Source organism: Plasmodium vinckei, assembly GCF_900681995.1.
Source record: "Plasmodium vinckei vinckei genome assembly, chromosome: PVVCY_01".
Classification (NCBI taxonomy): domain Eukaryota; phylum Apicomplexa; class Aconoidasida; order Haemosporida; family Plasmodiidae; genus Plasmodium; species Plasmodium vinckei.
In genome coordinates, this window is record NC_051293.1 from 580,047 (window position 1) to 607,459 (window position 27,413).

The 27,413-nt window shown below is 21.6% G+C and overlaps 8 protein-coding genes across 8 annotated transcripts; 6 read left to right on the forward strand and 2 right to left on the reverse strand.

The window, feature by feature from the left end:
- Window positions 1-49: 49 nt before the first annotated feature.
- Window positions 50-431, forward strand: PVVCY_0101580 (fam-c protein; the record flags this gene model as incomplete). The annotated part of the gene is made up of 2 exons (XM_037634236.1): window positions 50-130; window positions 231-431. 2 exons carry the CDS (start codon window positions 50-52, stop codon window positions 429-431), a joined length of 282 nt encoding a protein of 93 aa, XP_037490033.1.
- A 1,080-nt stretch (window positions 432-1,511) lies between these two features.
- PVVCY_0101590 (fam-a protein) lies at window positions 1,512-3,016 on the reverse strand (the record flags this gene model as incomplete). The annotated part of the gene is made up of 6 exons (XM_037634239.1): window positions 1,512-1,580; window positions 1,734-1,964; window positions 2,057-2,166; window positions 2,326-2,395; window positions 2,490-2,724; window positions 2,868-3,016. 6 exons carry the CDS (start codon window positions 3,014-3,016, stop codon window positions 1,512-1,514), a joined length of 864 nt encoding a protein of 287 aa, XP_037490034.1.
- Window positions 3,017-6,823: 3,807 nt separating this feature from the next.
- PVVCY_0101600 (CIR protein PIR protein) lies at window positions 6,824-8,968 on the forward strand (the record flags this gene model as incomplete). Its single annotated transcript, XM_037634240.1, has 3 exons — window positions 6,824-6,844; window positions 6,974-8,608; window positions 8,693-8,968. 3 exons carry the CDS (start codon window positions 6,824-6,826, stop codon window positions 8,966-8,968), a joined length of 1,932 nt encoding a protein of 643 aa, XP_037490035.1.
- Window positions 8,969-10,510: 1,542 nt separating this feature from the next.
- Window positions 10,511-11,675, forward strand: PVVCY_0101610 (PIR protein CIR protein; the record flags this gene model as incomplete). The annotated part of the gene is made up of 3 exons (XM_037634241.1): window positions 10,511-10,543; window positions 10,681-11,502; window positions 11,625-11,675. 3 exons carry the CDS (start codon window positions 10,511-10,513, stop codon window positions 11,673-11,675), a joined length of 906 nt encoding a protein of 301 aa, XP_037490036.1.
- A 1,651-nt stretch (window positions 11,676-13,326) lies between these two features.
- PVVCY_0101620 (CIR protein PIR protein) lies at window positions 13,327-14,490 on the forward strand (the record flags this gene model as incomplete). Its single annotated transcript, XM_008628540.2, has 3 exons — window positions 13,327-13,359; window positions 13,497-14,300; window positions 14,398-14,490. 3 exons carry the CDS (start codon window positions 13,327-13,329, stop codon window positions 14,488-14,490), a joined length of 930 nt encoding a protein of 309 aa, XP_008626762.2.
- Window positions 14,491-15,457: 967 nt separating this feature from the next.
- On the reverse strand, window positions 15,458-16,960 carry PVVCY_0101630 (fam-a protein; the record flags this gene model as incomplete). The annotated part of the gene is made up of 6 exons (XM_037634243.1): window positions 15,458-15,592; window positions 15,737-15,958; window positions 16,061-16,170; window positions 16,288-16,304; window positions 16,444-16,662; window positions 16,830-16,960. The coding sequence occupies 6 exons, from the start codon at window positions 16,958-16,960 to the stop codon at window positions 15,458-15,460; spliced, it is 834 nt and encodes a 277-aa protein (XP_037490037.1).
- Window positions 16,961-19,582: 2,622 nt separating this feature from the next.
- PVVCY_0101640 (PIR protein CIR protein) lies at window positions 19,583-21,440 on the forward strand (the record flags this gene model as incomplete). The annotated part of the gene is made up of 3 exons (XM_008628623.2): window positions 19,583-19,597; window positions 19,735-20,997; window positions 21,108-21,440. The coding sequence occupies 3 exons, from the start codon at window positions 19,583-19,585 to the stop codon at window positions 21,438-21,440; spliced, it is 1,611 nt and encodes a 536-aa protein (XP_008626845.2).
- Window positions 21,441-22,949: 1,509 nt separating this feature from the next.
- On the forward strand, window positions 22,950-24,984 carry PVVCY_0101650 (PIR protein CIR protein; the record flags this gene model as incomplete). Its single annotated transcript, XM_037634250.1, has 4 exons — window positions 22,950-22,982; window positions 23,120-23,896; window positions 24,034-24,795; window positions 24,934-24,984. The coding sequence occupies 4 exons, from the start codon at window positions 22,950-22,952 to the stop codon at window positions 24,982-24,984; spliced, it is 1,623 nt and encodes a 540-aa protein (XP_037490038.1).
- Between the last annotated feature and the right edge of the window lie 2,429 nt (window positions 24,985-27,413).

Consider the following 27,413-nt stretch of genomic DNA (forward strand, 5'->3'; position numbering starts at 1 on the left):
TATTGTTTAAAGCATTTTCTTCGAAGAAACATTTTCTATTAATAAAAAAATGAATAAAAGGATATTTAGTTTAGTTTGTATCATCTTGTATGTCCTTTTGGCTGTGTCAATACATTGCTCGGAGCAGAAAGTAAGTTGTCAAAACAAAATATAAATTAGTATATAGAAAATTATATAATAATGTTTATTTACATGTTGTGACGTATATATATTATTATATTTATTTATAGGATGATCGATCTAAGGCATCTGGCTTAAGAAGTAGAATCAGTCGTGTTATCAAACAAATAAGGAGAAGTAACAAAAAAAATGATATAGAATATAAACGTGAAACTCAATCAAATAATAACAATAATTACGATTATGAAAGGTATCGTGGCCCCTATGAGGATCAAGCACCATTCAGTTATTGCTGTTGTGGTCTTTGTTAGGTATGTTGATTAGGAATATGATTAGGCTCTCCATTTCTATATTTATGTGTTAATATTTTAAGTTTATGACTGACTATAAAATGTTAAAATAAATACAATTTATTTATTATAAATTGCTAATGTAAAGGTTATATATTTACTTAAATGGAAAATATTTTGGCTTATTTACATCATTGTATATATTTTGTGAAAGAATATTCAGAAAATAATTAATAATTGAAATACAAATGATTCATTTGATAGAATCATAGTATTTATTATTTGTATCCGTATAACTATATATTATATACATATTTATAAAATAAATATTTTTGCATTTTAATGTATATTCTGTCTTACGACTTAGTTTGTGTTTGTTTTATTATTATATATTTTTAATTTAATATACAATCACGTTATATGTATAATTTATCTTTGTTTAGTATTTGTCAAAACTCATTTATCCTTATTTCCATCCATGTATATTACATATTAATGGATATTAAATATGCTCATGTTTAGTTAATATTTATAATAATTTAAAATAAACTTTATTTAAGCACACTTATTAATAAAATTATAAACAATATTGGGGGGTAGGACTCAGGAAATATAGTTACGTTTGGGGAAACCCATATTTGGGGTTAAGGTTTTGGACTATGGGTTACAGCTTTGTTTTATGGAACCTATGCTTTGAATTAAAACCATATTTTAATTAGTTTATTTATAATTTGACCATATTTATTTGTCTATAAATCCTGATTAAATATATATGTCATCCCGTATGTTTAATCTCGGGATGGTGGGTAAATATACAACCAAAAGTTGCATATTCGTTAATATGAAAGAATTGCCATAAATAAAAAATGTTCATAAATAATAATAGTTATATTTGTAGTATTCACAAAATTAATACATATAGATGCATCCTAATATTAAAAGACATAAACAAATAATATACAAAGAAAACATCCATAAAAGAAAAAAACAATCTATGATAGTAATTTAAAGTAGCAATTGTATATGGAAATAAATCATTTTATTAATACAAATTTTCTAATATTGCAATACTGAAAAATATATATAAACATATGCTTATCTTTAATGAAAAGAATTAACTAAAGCTTTTCTAATAATTAATTTTTTAAAATTGGAAGTATGCCCATCAATCTAAGAAAAAAAAGATAAATAGATGAATATATAAAATGTTTAAATTGTTTACAAATTATAGTGTATATTATAAATATGTGCATTTATTTAAAACACTATTTTTTAACAAATGCTAAAATAAACTATTGTTATAAAAATTTGTATATCGATTACAGATTCGAGATAGGTGATATCAATATTCCATTCCTTTTTTTCAATGAGGAATCCAGCTATGTTAAGAAATGTTTTTTCAAATTTTCCACTTCTAATAGATTCACTAGAATCAATGTCAATTTTGAACAAATTTGCGCTTTCTATTATTGTGTTTTTATATTCTTTCTTGGAAGGGTGGTGATCATTTATATTTGGTGAAGTCATGACAATTATAGTTTTTTTTTCTGATATCTACAAAATTAATAAAAATATATTACATAAATTATTGTGAATAATATGAGAAATAAATTTATATAGAAACAGAAGAGAATAAGTTTCCTTACATCAACCTTTGCAGCTAAAGCATAAAAATATTTCCAACGGTCAAAAATCGAATCTTTGTAACGTTGCTGTATTATTACTAAATTTGGGTTGTACACACGGTCAATTTTTCCTAAAAAAAATTTTGCATTATGTAAAATAAGATATTATAAATTTGAAGACATGAAAACAATAAACAGTATCATATAACAATGGCAATAATAAATCACGAAATGTAGAATAAATAGTAACAATAATATGTTAATTGACTAATTATTTATGTTTTGTATACTTTTAACAAAGCCATTATTGAACCTATTTGCAAAAGAAGGATTCCATAACAAGTTTATTATTTCGTTATACTAATGGAAACAAAGAAAAATGTATGTATATAAATTATAATAATTTTTTAATTTTAATTTGGTTTATAACTTAATATTGTTCATTAATTGATACTTTTTTGGGATCATAATATATAAAACTAATTCTTTGAACAACTGTATCTCCATGTTTTTTTTTACTAAAAGTATTATTATAAGATAGATTTGATTCACATAATTCATAATCATCTTTACTTGTAGCATGATATGCTAAATGTATTATAGCTTCGTTCATAAGTTCGACTGCATTTTCTATTTCTTTGGGATCAGTACATAATAGTTGCTTGTTTTTTTCATATATCTCTTCTGGACTATCAATGATAAAAATGAACATGTTTTTTATGCGTACAAAAATAAAGGGATTATATTTATACTATAGAATTATTGCACAGGGATGTATTGAATATTTTCATAATGAAATATGTAATATATATATATTGTTGTATTTTCTTACGTAGGATAACGTCTTTTTGGTTTGGTTTTTGTTTCTTCTTTTGTTTTTGTATTTTCTTCTGGAGCCAGCTCAGTTGCAAGGGTTTTATTATTCACATATATGAAGATGCTTAAAAGAAAAAAAACAATTTGAATATAAAATTTATTCATTTTTGGACTTTACAAACAAAATAATAAAATATATATTAGTATTTTTTTAATTAAAAATTGTCAACTCGAAAAATAGCATAAATATAATTAAAATTAAAGTAAATAATTTTCTCCAATACATATAAAAAAAATACAAATTATTATTTAAATAACAAATTGTATGCTTTTGTTAGATTTATAAAATTAATATATTTTTTATTCAAATAATTCAATCACAAAACGACGTCAATAACAGAAATATTCATAAATAATGAATATTAAAAATATTATGATTCATAATTTCATTAATATTATAATATTTAAAATAAATAATTTTAATTATATTATATAAATTATATTTTTAATATATAGCATTATGAATGCACAAGTTTTATATTTTTATAATTAATTATACTCAATTAAAAATTTATAAAAGATTCCAATATGCATGAATTTACATATATACTTATATTAATATATAATAGAAAAAAACTGTTGTTTTTATCTATAGAAAATCAATAATTTAAAATAAAAATATAAAAGCAAGAAAATAATGTAAAATATATATATGCTTTATTAATAATTATATTAAATAGTTGTTTTGACATTTTTTTCTATTTTTTTATAAAATTTCTTTGAGAATACATCGTTTTTAATACAAAGCATGTCTATTATATTTTTAAATATTAAAATAATTAATTTAATCGGAGGAATACAATTAATTATATATATTCCTGATAATACTATAATAACAATAATTTTTACTACATAAAAATAATAGTATGATCAAATTTGCATTATGAAAATCAAGCATTCGTGATTTTTTCATCACTTTTAATACAAATTTTACTAAATAAGATTTTTCTATCAAAATTGTTAATTTTATAAAAATTATTTATTGGTGGTAATATTGATATCCATATTTTTTTTATAAATTAACACAAATTATAAATTGCTTTTAATAGCGAAACAAAGTATATATAAAATTAAAAAAAATACAAATAAATAAAATATAAAAATAAAATAATGAAATATAAGTTGTAAAACCAAGAAATATATATATATACATACATAAAATTAATTTATTTTTTAATTATAATATTCTCGATATCGAGGTGTTCAAGTATTATGGGTCAAGGTTATGCATAGTGGGTTATTGTTTCGCTCACTGTATTTTCGTTTTTATTTCGGGTTCGGGGTATATTATAATTTAATTTTTTATAATTTGATAATATTTTTGCCTGTAAGCGTTGATTAAATATTTGTTCATCCCCGTATGTGTTTATCTCGAGATTATGTCTAAATACGCACCACAAAAAGGACATAGCCATTAATATGAAAGGGGTCGAATAAAATACTTCTTATAAGTTATAATACTTTCATCGAATTCGTCCATATATATTAAATGGGCCAATGTTATAATTTCACATTTTATATTTTATTGCCAATTTTTGGCTAACTATATATAAGAACCCTTATTATTTATTATATAAGACTTGTTAATCGGGGACTATATTGAATCACGAATAACATAACATATTTCTTTATTTGTATCACTATTATTTTTATTTAAATTATATTATACAAATAAACTGTAATAATAAAACTTATTTTGAATATTCCTCTACATTACAATATATATCCATATTAATATGTATATTTTTAAAATTAATTAAACATATTACCAATATACAATAGATAATCATAAAATATGGATTCATTAAATATCGATCGAGATTCGACAATACAACATATCTATAAAAGATGTTTTATGCATCTAACATTTTTAATAACACAGTAAAAATTAAACTATATATAGAATATTTTAAGTTTTAATTGTAGTTACTGTTCTCTTTTTGTATTTCTTTATATTTGTATTCAAATTAATTAGTATGAATATTAGTTGCTTTATAAGCTTTAATTTATTTATCATAAAGTCATAATAATAGGTTAATCATTATTAATTTTTAAATTTTATAGTTTTGAGGTGTATATATATTATATTTAGAATAGTTAAAAAATAAAATATAAAATATTAATAAAATTTCATATAATAATTTTTATGATAATTAAAAAAATTAGGTATATAGAAATAGGATTATTATTATATGGTTATACATATAAGATAGTAAATATTCTACAAATAATATTGAAATATTATTTTTTATTGTAAAAAATTCATATAATTAAATATTAATTTTATCGAAAAAGCACATAATAATTAATTTTATTTGAACAATAATATTTATACTAGGCTATTATATATGCACAAACTTATAAATTTATATTTTAAATATAGTAGTATGACGAAATAATATATGCCCTAAAATGTTGCACTTTAAAACAATGAAGCAAGGAAAATTAGTAATTGGTTTAAAGTATTTCTCTTGAGTGCATTAATTATTTCGTTGTAGTGTACAGCGGTATATTAGTAGCAATAATAGTAACAATAATGGATTAGTATGCTCTAAATATGAACAATATATTATGTTTATTTGATGCACTATATGGGTATAAATTAGTTAAATATATTATTAATCGGATGATAGAATTAAAATGGTATGCATACAGGATCAAATGAAGCATTATAGCATTTATTTAAGCCTTAATGTGGTAATATTAGAATTAGCACGACAAAAAAAACAATATTAATTAAAGTAACAATTATATATTTTTCACTAAAAATACATTTATCCTATTATAGAAATAAATAAAATTTCATTACAAATTATGCAATGCAAAATATATGTTTAGATTATAAGTATAAATGTGTACTTAAAATGGTAGCTCATATTATATTGATTCTCAAATTAATTAATTATTCTAACCAAAGTATTTATAGAATTTTTAAATAAAAATTAATATATTAAATTATATTTATTTTCTTTATTGCTTAAAATACATTTATTAATCATTTATATGTTAAATAGATAATAAGAATGAAAAGAATGATATATATTTTATATATAATAACTATTACCCCGAAACTAATTTATATTCATATTCATTTTAATTGTAATAGCTCAATTACCCTAATTTGTAGATTATACTTTTTTAATTTTAAAAATTACATAAGATATGCACTAAAAACTATTCATTAATTATATTTATATATAAGAAATGTTAGCACATAAGCAAAGTTATTACATATTCTAAAGTGAATTATTAATTAAGATAATTAAACGTATTATATTTATTTAATTATAAAAAAGAATAATATTAAATTTAAACACAAATAGTATTTTATACTTGTTAGAAACTATATAAAAAAGTGTAATATTTCACGTTGAACAATAGCATATATCAATACATGGCATTCAAATAATGAGATACAAATACATTTTTAACAATTATAGTAATAGCACATTTTTAATTCTTTATATATTTATAATAATATAGAATTGGTTATGTTTTTACTATAAATCAAGAAAATGGATAGTTCTCTAATGTAAGAACGTATAATAATTAGAAAATATGTTTTATTTAAACTTATTAAAATGTTACACAAAATTATACAATGAAGGTATTCCAAATATTATTAAGAATAGCGATATTTCGCATATGATAAAAATGTTTAGAACAAATCACAAAATAAGGATACTTATCTAAATTGTAGTAAAAGTGAATATATGTTTTATTTTATTATATTGTTGTATATTAATTTTAAATTAATATTATTATTGAAGATAATACTAATAATGCGTTTAAGTTTGACAATTTTATATAGAGGAATCGATCCATTGTTTAACCTATTTTGTTGCAGTGTATATATTTTATATAAAAACAATATGATGTCAATCTACAGTTTAAAAACAAAATTCCATTACAATGGAGAAATACCAAGAACTAGTAAATAACTTTATTTTAAAATAAAACATATCTATCCTTAATTTTATTATGTTTAATTTATATTTAAATAATATTAAATTTATTTGAATAAAATTTGAATTAATTTATATTTTTATAATTATTTCTTAGTGTGAGTTATTTCGTGAAGCTGATAGTTATTTTAATGGTAAAGATGTCGATACAAATGAAATTAACAAAAACACAAAAGTCAAAGGATATTGTAGTAGCGATGGTTGTAAAACAAATGAAGATGGTATTAATGCTGTGGCCAAATATATAATTATAAAATTCAAAAGGTCAATAAAAACTGAAGAGTATAATGATTATGATGAATATTTATTGATGTGGGTAAGTGATAAATTATATAAGATACACAAAAAAGGAAAAGGCAAAAAGATTGAAAAAGGCCGTATGGATGCTTTTACTTTAAAGCAGGCTTATGGAGAGTATTTAGAGAAACATAAAAAAGGATTGAATTATTGGGGTCTTTTAGATATGAATCAGGGTTTGAAAGAAGCTAATCTTAAGTATATGAGCGAATTTTATAAATTACTTAATATAATATGTAAAATGATTACAGATTATAATAACGGTGCCAAAAATAGTAAAGTTCTTAAATATCCTGCCAATTGCAGTTTTCAATATAAAACCCTTTATATGAACATTTCTGAATGCAAATCATATCTTGATTTATTGAATAAATTAAAAGGTGTATATGATGATTTTAGTTCTAATATTAAGAAAAATCGTTCAAACAATAAATTAGCAACTAATCTTAAAAAACTTACACCAGAAGATGGAGACGAGTTGGAAGCGGTGCGTGGTTTTAAATCATATGACTTCAATCGTCCAAAATGTAAATTCCCCATAAAAAAAAAAACAGCACCCCCCAAAGCTTCAAAACCTAATCCAGGACCAGCACTACCACAATCAGAACATGCAGAACCACAACAAAGGCTGCAAGGACAACAAGCACAAAAACAAGAAGGACAAACACCTTCACAAAACGATCCTTCATTACCAACACCTCAAACAGGAGGATCAAGTAATCAAAATGAACCAAAGGATTCAGGAAATAGTAAAGAAAATAAAGGGGGTGCAAGTGATAATACAGGAGATCCAAATGGTGGAAACGGAAATCCTGGTGCCGGATCAAATGATCCCGCATCAAATACATCAGGAGGATATTTTAATTGGGGGTCATCATTTTTTAAATTTCTATTAAATGGAACGGAAAATTTGAAAAAAACTTCCGATTTTATTGATCAAAATCAGAAAAAGGTTAAAGATGTTACGGATAAAATCAACAATGCATATAATGACGTTAAGAATAATTTAAAAAATGTTTACGATAAATCTAGTGATTATTTAAATAATTTTATTAGTAATATAACTATTCAATTGAATAGCATCGGTGCTCCTTCTAAACCAGATGGTAACCCGTCTGAACCCGAAAAATCAATAAATGGAGGAGATTCACCAACTCCACAAACATCACAAATTACACAAAATTCTAAGGAACAAACTACAACGCAGCAATCGCCTCAGGGTACATCTGGAAATAAAAATTCTGATAAAACCGATCAACAAGAAGCTCAAAAGCCAGTAGCCAATCCAGTGACTAAACAAGAAAATCCAGGAACCGAATTAAAAGGAAATGGAATAACAGAAATTGGTGATGGATATGTATTAAAAGAATACAAAAAGATTGGATTATCAATTATAGTTATTCTAATACCAATTACTTTAACTATTATGTACAAGGTAAATAAAAGAAAATTATGAAATGTACTATTTTTAAAATATTTTCTCACAAAGAAATATATTTTTTGCATAATTTTATGTTAGTATTTGTCATCTGGATGGAGAAAAGAATTGACGAGAAAAAAAAACATGAAAAAGGTTATAAATTCAATTGGAGGAAAAAGACAGGTGCAAATAATTATAAGTTCATCGAGTCATAAAAAACAGACTAAAAAATCTATAAATTCCGTTTATAAGGAAAAATCTCCATCATTAAATATATACAAACTTATGCAGGCTGATCCTGTGCCGTTTATTAATTTATTTTTTTTATTGATATTTTTTGTTTATAAAAGAAAGCGCGATTTCATAGAATTATAAATTTAATTAACTTTTATTTTTTGTAAAATACCAAAAGTCCATATGTTTATGGTTCTATATTTAAAAGTACATATAAATATATAACAATAATAAATAAGTAAATTCGTTTATTACTATTATTATAGATAAATGAACTCATAAGTATAATTAAAAAATATATTTATAATACGAAATTATATATTATTATAATATATACATAAAGATGATGTTGTTAGAATGGTTCACTTAATTTTCAATTATATATTTATTTATATAATTCTAAGAATAAAAACGTTATTAAACTAATGAATGAATAAAAAAAATATTTTTATAAAATTACTTATTATTTAAAAAATTAATAATAAAATAAAAAATAATAATATCCCTTAAATCCTTGTTATATGCTACATAGAATTGTTTTCTATAAATATTCAGTAAAAAATTATATATAATACTTTCTAACATAGATACATAAGTATTTGTTTTATTGAATGAATGATAAATCAATAACATATAAGAGTGCATTATAAAGTTATCAATGTTACATATATTGTTAACGATAATTTTGGGGATATACGGGTTTATATTACAAAAAATGGGATTGATGGAGAAAGAGTTAAAGGCTCAATTATATTAAATGTATTTTATTATTTCATATTGTCACGTATTATATTATCAGTACTTAGTGGATTGCAACTTTTTAAGTATATAATAGCATTGTTTTATTTTAGGATTTTTAATAAATTACTTGGATCATATACATTGATAACTATAGTAGTATAATATATATGATAAAATGAGCAATGCATAACATTTAGCAAAAGTTGTTTAAATTTATGGATTAAAAGAGCAAATATATTTTATATTGTCCTCTCAAAGTGTAATATAACAACCTAATTACACATATTTTTTTTATTATGGTTTAAAATTTATATTAATATTTATTTATGTATTATATATTTAATATTTACTAAGTATTATTTTAAAAATGGTTTGGATTTAAAGACTTATTTAAGTTTATAAATAGCTCAATAAATATGGTATCAGTGCTAATTGTTATTTTAAAGCGTAGAAAGATGCTCAAAATATATTATAAAGTAACCCAATATGTTATATTTCTAAATTGAAATATATAGGATTAAAAATATAGTTATTGGATTTATTAAAGTTGGTTATGAATTTATCTATATTAAATTAAAATAATATAAATTTATCTAATTTGAATAGAAAATGGAGGATGTAACTTAATTTAAAAATACTATAATATTAGAAAAATCTATATTATAAGAAACAGTTATATAAAACTGTAATATATCGTATTAAATAACTATTTATATATTTTTAAGTATTATAGTAATAATAGTATTTTTTGTATAGATGTATCATATATACATATGGCAATAGTATATTAAGCAACTCTCCATTTAAGGTAATTTTGATAATTACCATAAATAAGTATAGCATGTTTAACGAAATATAATTCGTATGCAAAGAGCTTAAATAGATACATTAAATATTTACGTAATATATATAAATATTATTATCCCTCATAATCTCCAAATTATGGAAAATTCAAATTATAATATTGAGAAAGTGGTATACAATTTTTTAAATAAAATATTATATTCGCATGTGTTTTATATGTTGTATTGCCCATAAATTATATTAATTTTCATTTGATTAGCATTTATATTAATACGTTTTTTTGTTTAATTCATAAAATATATTTGTAGTATAGAGAATTTGCTACGATCGATGACTATTTTTATGTGACGGAGGATTGTGGATTTAGAGTTAATACAGAACACACATCAATCCTCCAATATTGTAATTACAGTAATAGCTCAGGAAAATACACTTCTGATGATTATTTTCAATTGGCTAGTTGTAGTGTTATTCATTTGCTAGAAATGTTAAAGAAGTATAAATTAGAAGATGATAAACTTGCCGAATACGTTATTTTGTGGTTAAGTTATAAACTAAATGCAGTGCCAGAAAAATGTAGTCCCACCAATTTAAATGATTTTTATAATAGTTATATAGTAAAAAATAATGATTATAATGAGAAAATAAAAAATAGTGGTAGTACGACTTATAAGGATATTATAGATACAAAAAAAGATTTGATCGATATGAATAATAATGAAATATCTAAATTTAATGATCCATTTAGTATATTATTTTATTTGTATAATGTATTTCATGATAATCATTTGAAATGCAAACAATATTCGGGAAAGGCTAAAGAATTTGTTCGATATTTTAAAGAACTTAATGATGATTCTAATATTAATGGAAATACTTTATACAAAAAATTACTATCTACATTATCAGATGATTATGATAATTTAAAAAAAATATATCATGATACTAATAAATGTACCGATTTTCCATCTATTTCAGATTTAACATCCCAAAAAAGTTCTGGAAAAGATTCTGAACAACCTGGTGTACTAAGTTCTGAAGCTACATCATCAAGTTCGTCGATATTAAACACAGTAATTCCAGCTTTATCGACACTTGCAATACCGGTTTTCTTGGGAGTTGCTTATAAGGTAAATAATAAGGAATTAAAAACTATAATATTTAATTTATATACGTTTATCAAAAAATATATAATAATTTTCCCATTTTTATATTAGTATTCATTATTTGGAATTGATAAATTATTTCAAAGACAATATATAAAAAAAAAATTAAAAAAAATAAAGAAGAAAATGAAACATAATATATGATTCGAAGAGTAGTGATAATTCCAGAAATCGTAATAATGATTGATATATGTTAAGAATATGTCTATTTGGAAACAAGTCATTTTTGACGATATTTTTGGATCATAATTTTTGTGTCTATAAGAATAATTAAATAATATAATCAATAAAATATAAAATTAATATGCATATTATTGCATTTTTGTATTGTTTTTGTATAATTTGTATATGATTTTATGTAGTGGGTCAGGGTTAAGATAGTGTTTGTGGAACCCATAAATGGGTTAAGGTTAAGTACCATATTACATTTTATTTGTATAATTTTTAATAATTTGACAATATTTATTAGTTTAACAAATTGTTTTATATATATATAAGACAAATTATAACAATTGAATTTCATATTAATATAACTTAATGGTAAATGAGGTGAATTATGTATTTATTGTTAATTTGTGGTTAATGGTTTATGGGGCAATCGATAAAATGTCGGAATCGATATAGACAAATGATTTCAGAGCATCGATTTGATTTTATAAAATAACGTCGATTTAAATACTTTAATATTTATTATGAGAAATTGTGGGAAAATGGAAGTAAAGAAAAAACATAAAACATTTGTAAATTTAGTTGATAAAAAAATGGAATTAATTAATATAGAGAATGCTATTCAGTCGACCCCGTCCATTTATTAATTTATTTTTTTAATTATAAAAGGGAAAACATTATTTATATGATAATTTTGGGGATATACGGATTTATATTTTAAAAAACTGGATTGATCGAGAAAGGGTTAAAAATTCAAAACATGTTAAATATCTTTTTATTATTTCATATGAGCATGTGTTATATTATCAGTTCTTAGTAAATTGCAACTTTTTAAATTTAAAATAGCATTATTTTATCTTAGGATTTTTAATAAATTACTTGGATCATATACATTGATTGGTATAATAATAAAATATATAATAAGATAAATAAGCAATGTATAACATTTAAAGAATATTTATCTAAACTTATATATCATAAGAGCAAATATATTTTATTTTGTCCTCTCACAGCACAATATAACAATCTAATTACACATATTTTTTTATCATGCTTTAAAATTTGCATCAATAGTTATTTGTGTTATATGTTTAATATTTACTAAGTATTATTTTAAAAATAATCTTCATTCAAGGACTTATTTAACCTTATAAATAACTCATAAATATGGGTTCAGTGCTAATTGCTCTTTTAAACCGTATGAAAGATGCTCAAAATATATTATAAAGTAACCCAATAAAATATATTTCTAAATTGAAGTATATGAAGTAAAAATAATATAAATTTATGTAATTTGAATAGAAGATGGACCATGTAACTTAATTTAAAAATACTATAATTTTAGAAACAACTATATAAAACTGTAATATGTCGTATTAAATAACTATTTATATATTTTTAAGGATTATAGTAATAATAGCATTTTTTGTATAAATGTATCATATATACATATGGAAAAAGTATATTAAGAACTCTCCATTTAAGGTAATTTCGATAATTGCCATAAAATAAGTATATCATGTCTAACGAAATATAATTGGTATCCAAAGAGCTTAAATAGATACAACAAATATTTACGTAATATATATAAATATTATTATCCGTCACAATCTCCAAATTATGGCACAGCCAAGTTATGATCTTAAGAAAGTGGTATACAATTTTTTAAATAAAATATTATCTTCGCATGTGTTTTATATGGTATATCGTCCATAAATTATATTAATTTTCATTTAATTAGCATTTATATTAATACGTTTTTTTGTTTAATTCATAAAATATATTTGTAGTATAAAGAAATTTTTACGATCAGTAACTATTGTGTGGAGAGTAAAGGTCAATTAACAGTTAATTCAAATCACAAATCAATCCACGATTATTGTAATTCCTGGAGGAACTCAGGAAAAGGTAATTGTGATTGTTATTTACAATTGGCTAGTTGTGGTTTTATTTATTTGCTAGAAAATTTAAAGAAGTATGGTTTAGACGATGATAAACTTGCCGAATATGCTATTTTATGGTTAAGTTATAAACTAAATACAGCGCCAGAAAATTGTGACATGAATTTAAATAATTTTTATACTGAATATATAGAAAAAAATAATTATTATAATGAAAAAATAAAAGATAATGGTAGTACGACTTATAAGGGTATTATAGATAAAATAAAAGTTTTGATAGATATTAAAGAAATATCTAAATTTAATGATATATTTTATACATTATTTTTCTCCTATTTTGTAATTGATTATAATAATTTCGAATGCACAAACTATTTGGAATTTGCTAATAAATTTGTTCAATATTTTCAAAACCTCAATAATGATCCTAAGAATATAGAAAAGAGTTCATTTAGTCAAATATTGTCTACATTATCAAATGATTATAACAATTTAAAAAATATATATGAAAATAAATCTTGCAAAATTCAATCTATTCCAAAAATAAACCCCAAAAGTCCTGTAGAAAATTCTGGACAAATGTTGGGGGAGACTCCTGAAGCTACATCATCAAGTTTGTCGATATTAAAAACAGTAATTCCAGGTTTATCGACATTTTTTGTAATACCAGTTTTCTTGGGAGTTGCTTATAAGGTAAATAATAAGGAATTAAAAAGTATAATATTTAATTTATATTTTTGTGATCCCTTATATGAAAAAATACATAATAATTTTCCCATTTTTATATTAGTATTCATTATTTGGAATTGATAAATTATTTCAAAGACAATATATAAGAAACAAATTAAAAAAAACAAAGAAGAAAATGGAACTTAATATATGATTCGAAGATTAACGATTATTCCAGGAACAATAATAATGATTGATATATGTTAAGAATATGTCTATTTGGAAACAAGAAAATTTTGACCATAATTTTGGATCATAATTTTTGTGTCTATAAGAATAATTGAATAATATAATCAATAAAATATATAATTAATATGCATATTATTGCATTTTTGTATTGTTTTGTATTGTTTTTGTATTGTTTTTGTATTGTTTTGTATTGTTTTTGTATTGTTTTGTATTGTTTTTGTATTGTTTTTGTATTGTTTTGTATTGTTTTGTATTGTTTTTGTATTGTTTTGTATTGTTTTTGTATAATTTTTATATGATTTTATGTAGTGGGTCAGGGTCAAGATAGTGTTAGTGGAACCCATAAATGGGTTAAAGTTAAGTACCACATTACATTTTATATGTATAATTTTTAATAATTTGATATTATTTATTAGTTTAACGAATTGTTTTAAATATATATAAGAAATAAATTATTAAAAATGATCGAATTTATAGATTTTAATATATTTATATTGTATTGATTATTTGGGTTCTGTAAAGGCTTTCAAAGACAAACCTTAAGGACCAAAATATAAATAATAAAGAAAAAAGTAAATTATATGTTAATTTGAGTATTTCGATTGATATATAATTAATTATTAACAAATTTAAAGTTTTATGATAATAATAAAACAATAAAACTACGAAACATAAATTTTGATTGGTAAAAAAAGTGATCGAAGTAATATAAAGGGCAATCACACAAAAAATATAATTGAATTATAAAATTAATTATTTGATTTCGTCATGAAATTAAACATATTTAATATATTTTTATACAAAAAGAACGAAAAATTATATACTAAACAATCATTTTAAAACAATCAAAATGTTGTGATGGTAATTTAAATAGGGATTCCATATAAAGGTAAATTAATTATATCAATATATGGATTCCAATATTAAAGTGTTTAAACACCTTTACGTGGAGGATAATCGAATTCATTAGATATAATGCGTTCTGATAACTTTAGGATTTTTGTATATTCATGATCTCTCTGTCTTTTATTGTGGGCATACTCGGTAGAATTGCCATTATCATAGATCTACGAAAAAAAATGGATATATAAAATATGTCAATATTTTGTGTATAAATATGATAAAATATATGATTTATAGAGGAACTCATATTTAGATAGATGTTAAAATGAGAAAAAATGATTATGTTAATATTTTTTTTGGTTTCTTACAGCGTTGATATAAGTAACATGAATTTTATCATCTTCGGTTCTTTTAATTACAAATTCGGCTATGTTGTCAGCTAATTTGGTTAATGCTTCCTCAGGATCAATTCCAGTTTCGATTGATTTTGTATTTTTTATTATTTCTTTCAAATCAGTTTCATGATTGATTTCACCTATATAATTTAGAGTTCTTGTAGGACAAACAATTACGAATGTGTCATTTGTTTGCTACAAAGTTAATGAATAAAAAAATATATGTATTGTGTAAATTGATATATAATAATATGAATAATAGAATTTTTAGAAAAATAATGGAAAAAAGGTGGTTACTTTAATTCCTGCACCTAAAGCATATCTTTTTTGAGAGTTTACATGGTTTCCATCTATGTTAAGTTTTTCAAACAAGATTAAATATTTGGAGTATAAACGAGCACCATTTCCTAAAAAATGATTATTTTGAAGATATAAGTGAAATATTATGAATATAAGAAAATATTAATGAAAATGTGTAAATATTGATAAGGACATATTAAATTTATTGATTATTTTTTATGTACCATTAATAAATTTGAGACTCGATTTTGTTTATCATTGTAATCCCAGAGATTCTTTACTATATCATAATACTAATGAAAAAAAACATATGGATATATTTAATGATTATTTAATTTTATGTTATTTTTATATGTTAAATATTGTTTGGCACTAGATACCTTAGAGGCAGAGGAATAGTAAGATGAAGCCTTCCAATATCGATATTTCCAATTTTCTTAGAATATATAGTTTTGTTTTCATTTTCTGTAGAATTAACCGAATAACTGTTTGTATTCTCAGCAAGTTTTAGTAAAAGTGGTAACGCCTCTTTTGCATGATCTATTGCTGCAAAAGTTTCATACATGTCTTTACATTCCTTGTCTTTGTATTCTTGATATCTTCCATTTATAATATTATTGGTGAAAGTGAGATTATTTTTAATGCGCAAAAAATGAAAGAAATGAATTTACAAATGGAATTTTGAATATTTAGTGATTATGGAGGCATGGGTTTGACGAATATGGATATTTATATTATATGTTTATATTTTTTCATTTTTTCATACACTGTTTTTTGGCGGAGGGAGTTGGAGTTCTTAGCACCATTTGCAGAAGATCCGATTCCAAATGCTACATTTTGTATGTATCCTGCGATATTTAAAAGTGCCAAAGCAATCTTAATGTATCTTTTATTCATTTTTGGATTTGATAAGTATTAATTTAAAAGTTTAAAAACATGTTATATAAGTAGATTCAAAATAAAAGCAAACGAATATGCAAGGAATATATAAAAAATTAATAATTATACAAAAAAAAATAAAAAAATAAATTTATATAATTATTTAAACAGTAATTTTTTATTTAAATGAATTCATTGCCAGGGACGAGAAATAACGTACAAAAATTATAGAGTTTGAAAAATATTTTGTTTTGAATTTTTCTAATACAATAATATTTTATATGTTACGTGTTGTTCAGGGTTTATTGTAATTTAATTTGTTTATAATTTGATCATATATATTGGTCTGAAAATGTTGATTAAATATATGTGGCACCTTCGTATGTTTAATTACAAAATTATGTCTAAATATGCACCCCAAAAAGGGGGGGATATCCATTAATATGAAAGGGTCACATCAAATATTTCCCATATGTTATAATATTTTCATATAATCTGTTCATATATATTAAATGTGGAAATATTATAACTTTATATTTTATATTGCATTGCTAATTTATGGCTAACTATATATAAGAATCCTTATTATTTATTATATAGACTTGTTAGCCAAAAGCTATATCGAACCATGAATAACACAATATGTTTATTTATTTGACGAAACATATTATTTGTGTCACTGTCATTTTGATTTAAGTTGCAATATTCCAACCAAATTATATAGTAATCTTATATATGAAGCTACATTATATAATCAGGTTCATTTGGAACATTTATCTACATTATAATACAACTTCAGGTTAATATGTGATTTTAAGATTAATTAAGCATATTACAACATATAATAGGTAATCATAAATATAGATTCACAAAATATCGATCGAGATTCGATAATACAACATATCTATAAAAGATGTTTTATGCATCTAACATTTTTAGTAATGCATAAAAAATACACTATAGATATATGTATAATAAATTTATAAATTGTAAATATATATATTACTCGATTTTTTCATTTCAATACTTTGCATTTACGTTAAAGTTATAATTTATATTGATATAAATTATCTATTCTTATATAAGTTAAAAATATATTCCATATAATTAAATCTTAAACAAACCATGATATATAAAGAGATTTTTAAAATATATTGTTCTATTTCACGCATATTAATATTTAATATATAAAGAATTGCTAATTCTTATTTAAAATTATAAAAAAGACTGAAAGTAGTTATTATCATCCCATTTGTTTTTAAATTAGGACTTTTATAATGTTAACGTAACTAATGGTTGATAATTATAAAGTTTTAAAACAAACAACATGGGTTACTATTTTAGATTCATATTGACACATATAACCTAAAATATATTACGTATTAAATATTTTATAATATCATATCAATTAGTTTATAATGTAAACATATTATTTTTAACGAGCATTATGGAATTATTAATATTATATTGAATGACAACATTATTACCATAACACCATATTAAAGAATACATAGCTAAAAATTGTAATAATTAATTTGATCTTACATTCATATAATATTAATTTTATCATACCTTTAAGAATATATATAATGAATTTATACCCATATAGAGTATCAAATAAATATGACATATTTGTTCGTATTTAATAATATATTAATCTAATATTATTGTTGTTGTTACTAATGGTATATCACTGTACACTACAATGAGATAATTAATGCAATAAAGAGGAATACTTTAAATCAATTAGCAATTTTCCTTGTTTCATTGTTTTAAAGTGCAACATTTTAGAGAATATAATTTCGTAATAACACTATATTTAAAATATAAATATATTTATACCTCAAAACTTTGTAATTTAAAAATTAATAGTGAATAATTTAATATTATAATATTATTGTAAATAAATTAATGTATTTAGAGCTAATTACATCCATAAAATATTAATATATAAAATTTATATGTAGAGAAATGTTTGGATATAAAAAAGTTATTGCGCACTTTAAATTGGATTTTAACAATGTAGGTAAATAAAATGGTGTATTCATTATATATGGACTATCTACAAAATGTAATAAACTAACATATTTTGTATGTATTATAATTTAAATAAAGAATTTCTTTTATATCTATTAAAAATAATTCTAAAGGTTGAAATATGTAACAGCGAATAGTAACTAACACATATACATTAATGACATGTAAATGATGAGATAAAATTCCTTTTAATAATCCTACTAATATTAAATTTCATATTTTTCTATATATTTACTATATATAATAATGGGAGCATCTATATTAAAACACACACTACACTTGCTTCATATATGTGTGAAAAAATATAAATATAAGATATATACTTATTTAAATTGATAATATAATGTGACTATTTTGTTTATTATTAATAATCATTATATTTCATATATGCATTATATATATAACCCAAAATGTTTTAGGCATGTTTAATTTAGTAATGTTATTGCATTATTATTTGATATTAGTTTATATTTTAAAAATATAAGTTTAAATGTATATAATAATTATATATAGAAGACAATTATATCAAATATTATAAAGTATTATATATATTAACAAATATGATATCCCATAGCCTGTTGATTAAAACAATATACTGTTATAATGAACAAAGATGTGGTAAATACAATTTTTTTAAATAAAAATCTTTCCTTTTATATTGCTGAATATTATAATACCTATAAATTATCCCTAACTTCATTTTAATAATAATTTCATAATACGTATTTTTATTAAATTTTTAAAATTTTTATTAGTGCAATTTATTTATTAATGTTGACAAGCTTTTAATCGAGGGGAAGGTCAAAGAACATGAATTTAATAATAGCTCATATACAAAATTTTGTGATAAAGGAGTATGCAGTACAAATTATGATAGAATTGATGCATTATGCGAATATTTACTTACAGAATTACCAAAATTTGATAAAAAACAAAAGGGTAGTAATAATAATGTTAATCAGAATTATGAATATGTTTTTATGTGGCTAGCTGCCAAATTTCGTGAGATATCCCGTGATCCTTCCTTCAGTATAAGTGATTATTATGAGGATGTTATAGTTCAATCTGGAAGTAACTTTAATTGTTGGGACAAATTGGATAGTAAAAAATATTTGAAGGGTAGTAATCTTTCTATTATGTCTACATTTTATTATTTATTTCTGGATATATGTAAAGCACTTGTAGAAAATGAAATATCCAAATTAGATATAAACAAATTTAGGAAGATTGATTTTGAATGTTATAGAAGGTATAAATTAATTAACGATGAGCAAAATAAATGTGATCCATACATTCAATTATTGACTGATTTAAAAAAAACATATGATGAATATAGAATCTTAGCTATGAAGGAAGTTTTAAAAAAAGATAGTGATTACAAATTTTTAACTTTTTCGGAAATAACTAATAATGATAATCACCCAGAATTAAAATTTCAAAGTAATGGGTGTATACAATTGCATTTAATTTTTGGACAACCGCGCCAAAAACCTAAACCAAAAAACCCACCAAATGGCTCAGAAACTAAAAAGGAAAGCCAGCCATCAAATATTGGTAAAGAATTAGATTTTGAGAATATTAGAGATTATTCTGTAGAGATTTTCAAGAAATATAGTCCACTATTTAATCATGCCGCTACTAGGATTGACCATCACATACGCAATATGGTAACATCTAATTTTAATGATATGGTTGGTATAGGTGCCAAATATCTAAAAGGTATAGAAAAAGTAAAATTTCCAAAATTTCAGATTCTAGAACCAAATAATAAAGAAAAAGAATCTGAAAAATCAAAAAAAGAAAAAGTAAATCCTCCAACACCACCACAAACTACTGGAGGAACCACAGTATGTTCGGATAATATATTATCAAAGGTATTGAATGTCTCAGGATGTAATTTAATAGGATTAAATAGAAATATAACAAGATTGCTGTCATTTAAATTTGAAGGAAATAAAGTAGCTATTATAGCTCTCACAGTTGTTTCAATAACTATTTTTTTAGCAATTATGTATTTGGTAAATAGTAAAAAGTTTACTAAATAAAATATTTAAAAAATATATAAATCTACATAGTTTATGATATATAAAAAACAAATAATTATATATTTTTACTGTTTTTATATTAGTATTTATATTATGGATGTGGAAAACCCATGAAGAAGAAAAAAATGGGAAACAAAATTATAAATTTAGTTGATAAAAAAGGAAGGGAAAAGAGAATTATAAGCCCAATTGATCGGAAAAGGGGTGTAAAAACAAATATGGATTCAGATTATGAAGAAAAAAAAACAATAGTTATTATAAATCCATATGATGAAAAAAATATATCAATACAAAGAATAAAACATCCCTCTCTCAAAATAACATTATTAAATACATACAAACATATATATGTTAATCCTTCTCCATTTATTAACTTATTTTTTTTGTTAATTTTTTTTGTCTATAAAAGAAAATGAGATACCATAGAATGATAAATTTAATTAATATTTTATATTTTTTGTAATATTCATATGCTTATGGTACTATATTTAAAGTAAATTTTAATATATGACAATAATAAACAATTAAATTCGTTTATTTATATTATTATAGGTAAATGAACTCATAAGTATAATTAAAAAATATGTTTATATAGTTATAATATATATATAAAGATGATGTTGTTAGAATGGTTCATTCAATTTTCAATTATATATTTATTTATATAATTCTAAGAATAAAAACATTATTAAAATAATGAATGAATAAAAAATATAGTTTTTATAAAATCATTTATTATTGTAAAAATTAATAGTAATATTTTTAAAAAATATAATAATTGCCCCCTTTAAATCCTTGTTATATGCTACATATAATTGTTTTCTATAAATATTCAGTAAAAAAATATATATGATACTTTCTAACATAGATACGTAAGTATTTGTTTTATTGAATGAATGATAAATCAATAACATATAATAGTGCATTACAAATGTATCAATGTCACATATATTGTTAATGATAAATTTGGGGACAAACGGCTTTATATTTTAAAGGATTGGATCGATGGAGAAAGGGTTAAAAATTCAAAGCATGCTAAATATCTTTATATTATTCCATATTGTCACGTATTATATTATCAGTACTTAGTGAATCATAATTTTTTAAATATAAAATACCGTTATTTTATCTTAGGATTTTTAATAAATTATTGGATCATATATATTGATAACTATAGAAGTAAAATATATATGATTAAATGAGGAATGCAGAACATTTAGCGAATAGTTATTTAAATTTATGCATTAAAAGAGAAAATATATTTTATTTTGTCCTCTCAATGTGCAACATAGCATTCTAATTACACATATTTTTTATTATGCTTTAAAATTTACATCAATACTTATTTATGTGTTAGATATTTAATATTTACTAAGTATTATTTTAAAAATAATATCTATTTAAAGAATTATTTGAGCTTATAAATAGCTCAATATTATGGGTTCAGTCCTAATTGTTATTTTAAACCGTAGAAAAGATGCTCAAAATATATTATAAAATAGCCCAATATGTTACATTTCTAAATTGAAGTATATAGAATTAAAAATAAAGTTATTGAACATATTAAAATTGGTTATGAATTTGTCTATATTAAATAAAAATAATATAAGTTTATCTAATTTGAATAGAAAATGGAGCATGTAACTTAATTTAAAAATATTATAGTTTTAGAAAAATCTATATTATAAGAAACAGTTATATAAAAATGTAATATATCGTATTAAATAAGTATTTATATATTTTTAAGGATTATAGTAATAATAGCATTTTTGTATAAATGTATCATATATACATATGGCAAAAATATATTAAGCAACTCTCCATTTAAGGTAATTTAGGTAATTGGTATGCAAAAAACTTAAATAGATACAACAAATATTTACGTAATATATATAAATATTATTATCCCTCATAATCTCAAAACTATGACCCAGCCATCTTATAATATTAAGGATGTGGTATACAATTTTTTAATTAAAATATTCTCTTACTATGTGTTTTATATGTTGTATCGTCCATAAATTATATTAATTTTCATTTGATTAGCATTTATATTAATACGTTTTTTTGTTTAATTCATAAAATATATTTGTAGTATAGTGAAATTTTTACGACCAATGACTATTTTGGGGATGATAATGGCCAATTTAGAGTTAATACACAACACAAATCAATCAACGATTATTGTGGTTCCTGGAGGGACTCAGGAAAAGATGATTGTCATAATTATATTCAATTGGCTATTTGTGGTTTTATTTATTTGCTAAAAAATTTTAAGAAGTATATTTTAGATTATGATAAACTTGTCGAATACGCAATTTTATGGTTAAGTTATAAACTAAATGAAGCCCCAAAAGAATGTAACATCAAATTAAATGAATTTTATACTAAATATATAGAAACAAATAACCATTATAATAATATAATAAATGATGATGATAATATGACTTATAAGAATATTATAAACAAAAAAAAAGATTTGATGAATATGGATATTAATGAAATATCTAAATTTAATGCCCTATTTTATATATTATTTTTTTCCTATTATTTATCTCATTTGGGATATCAGGATTGCAAACAATTTTCGCTTTATCCTATATCGTTTGCTAATAATTTTAATGAACTCAATGAAGATTCTAATAATATAGAAGGCAGTCTATATACTCAAATATTGTCTACATTATCGAATGATTATAAAAATTTAAAAAATATATATGATGATAAAGATAAATCTTGCAAATTTCCAGATCTTCCAAAAATAGAACCTAAAAAAAATTCTGGACAAAATACTTTAGAAAGTTCTGTAGAAAAATCTGTAAAAGATTCTGAACAAACATTGAGACAGCCATCTTATAATATTAAGGATGTGGTATACAATTTTTTAATTAAAATATTCTCTTACTATGTGTTTTATATGTTGTATCGTCCATAAATTATATTAATTTTCATTTGATTAGCATTTATATTAATACGTTTTTTTGTTTAATTCATAAAATATATTTGTAGTATAGTGCAATTAATACGATCGATGGCTATTTTTATGAGAAGAATGAAAATGGAGGATCATCTTTATCAGTTAATGAATCAATCCACCAATATTGTAATTATGAGAATACCACAGAAGATGGTAAATGTCAAAATTATTTTGAAATGGCTAGTTCTGGTGTTATTCATTTGTTAGAAATGTTAAATGACAAATTTGATTCAAAATATGATAAACTTGCCGAATACGTTATTTTATGGTTAAGTTATAAACTAAATCGACATTTAAATTATAGTGGCACCAATTTAAATGATTTTTATACTAAATATATAGAAACAAATGATAATTATAATATTAAAATAAATGATAATGCTAATGATAGTCCAAATTATAAGGATATTATAAATAAAAATAAAGATTTGATGAATACTAATGAAATATCTAAATTTAATGCTCCATTTAGTAGTTTACTTTTATTGTATAATGGAATTAAAGGGAACAATCTGGATTGCACAAAATATTCGAGTTATCCTAAATTGTTTGCTAGTGAATTTGAAAATCTTAATAATGATTCTAATATTATTGGAAATGCTTCATTCAGAAAATTATTGTATATATTATCAGATGATTATAACAATTTTAAAAATAAATATGGTAATGATAAATCTTGCGATTTTCCAACCCTTTCACCGGTAAAAACATCATCAAGTTCGTCGATAGCAAGCAAATTAATTCCAGGTTTATCGGCATTTGCAATACCAGCGCTCTTTGGAATTGCTTATAAGGTAAATAATAAGGAATTAAAACTACAATATTTAAATTATATTTTTGTGATCCCTTATATGCGTTTATCAAAAAATATATATACGATTACCATTTTTATATTAGTATTCATTATTTGGAATTGATAAACTATTTCAAAGACAATATATAAGAAAAAAATTAAAAAAAATAAAGAAGAAAATGAAACATAATATATGATTCGAAGAGTAGTGATAATTCCAGAAATCGTAATAATGATTGATATATGTTAAGAATATGTCTATTTGGAAATAAGTTATTTTTGACGATATTTTTGGATCATAATTTTTGGGTTTATAAGAATAATTGAATATTATAATCAATAAAATATAAAATTACTATGCATATTATTGCATTTTTGTATTGTTTTTACATATTATTTATATAATTTTTATATTATGGGTTAGGGTTATTTATTACATTGCATTTAATTTGTATAATTTTTAATAATATTTATTGTTTATATAAAAATGATTTAAAAAAATACAAATAAAATAATGAAACATAAAGTTGTAAATCAAAAAAATATATATAATTAATTTTTTTTCGATTCTAATATTCTTGATACCGAGGTGTTTATGTTTTATGGACCAAGGTTATGCATTATGAGTTATTATTTTGTTCACTGTATCTGCGTTTTGAGTTATGATTCGGAGTATATTATAATATAATTTTTTATAGTTTGATAATATTTTGGGTCTGGAAATGTTGATAAAATATATTTACCATTCCCGTATGTTTATTCTCGAGATTATGTCTAAATATGCACCAAAAAAGGGGTCACATAAAATAATTCTTATAAGTTATAATACTTTCATCTAATTCGTTCATATATATTAAATGGGGCAGTGTTATAATTTCACATTTTATATTTTATTGGTAATTTTTGGCTAGCTATATATAAGAGTCCTTATTATTTATTATGTAAGGCATGTTAACCCCATAGCTATATTGAATCATGAATAATACTGTGCTTTCTTTATTTTATGAACCATTTTATTTAGTAAACCATATTATTTGTGTCATTATTATTTTGATTTAAATTGTATTTTGAACCGAACAATATAATAATATTATATATGAAGTTATAATATATAATTCGATTCATTTGTAAATTTGATCTACATTATAATATAACTTCAGGTTAATATGTGATTTTAAGATTAATTAACCATATTACAACATATAATAGGTAATCATAAATATAGATTCACAAAGTATCGATCGAGATTCGATAATATAACAGTACCTACAAAAGACATTTTATGCATCTAAGTTTTTAATAATACAATAAAAGCTGAACTATATATACAATATTTTAAGTTTTATAACTTTGAGGTATAAATAAATTATATTTTAAAATAGTTCAAAAATAAATATAAGCATATTAATAAAATTTCATATAACATTTTGTTATAATAATTATAAATAATATTATAGATAGAATAACATTATTATTATTATATGGCTATACATATAAACTAGTAAAATATTTACCAATAATATTTAAATATTGTTTGATTGTGAAAATTTCACATAATTAAAATTAATATTAATTTTGTAAAGAAAGCAAATAATAATAAATTTTATTTGAACCAATAATATTTATATTAGGCTATTATATATATACAAACTTTAAAATAATTTAAATATATTGTTATTATGAAATAATACATATGGTATAAAATGGTATCCTTTAAAACAATGAAGCAAGGAAAAATAGTAATTGATTTAAAGTATTTTTATTAAGAGCATTAAATATTCCGTTGTACTATACAGCGGTATAGAAGGAAGGAACAATGATAACAATAAAGCATTAAATACAAAAAAATCATTAGATTCATTTGATTCGAACACGTTGACATATATTAATTATATATTATTAAAAATGAAAAGATACAGAGATAAAAAATAATTATTACAATTTTAATGTAGTAATATTAGAACTACAAAACGATATATTATAATTCTATTAATAATTTGAATAAAAATATAGTTTTACATATTGAGCTAAATATTTTATTATAAAATATGTAGTATATAATATGCTTAGGTTCTAAGTATTAATATGCACTAAAATGGTAAACCCGCTTATATTCGTCCTAAAAGTTTATTATTACTACTAAATAAAGAGCATATTTCAAACTAATAAAAGTAACAAATTTAAATAATAGAAAAATAATTATATTGAAATATTTTTTATAGATTAAATTGGCGCTCGTATTTATTTATATATTAAATAGTTAATAAGAATAATAATATACATTTATATATAATAATTTTATTTTAAAACCCATTTAGACCCCATGTCGATTTTAATTGCACATTTGCGATTTATCTTAGAAAGATACATATATGATGTGTAATTTATTTATTAAAATTTATTTATATATTAGGAATATTCATATACAAACAAAGTTATTGCACATTCTAAATGGGGTACTCATTTACATTATTAATTAAAATATAAACACCAATAAATATGATATATTTAGGAAAAATAATAATAATAATAATAATTTATTTTTGGATATTATAATTTAAATATACAATTTGATTTACATTTATTAGGATTAACACTAAAAAAATGTAATGTTTGTAT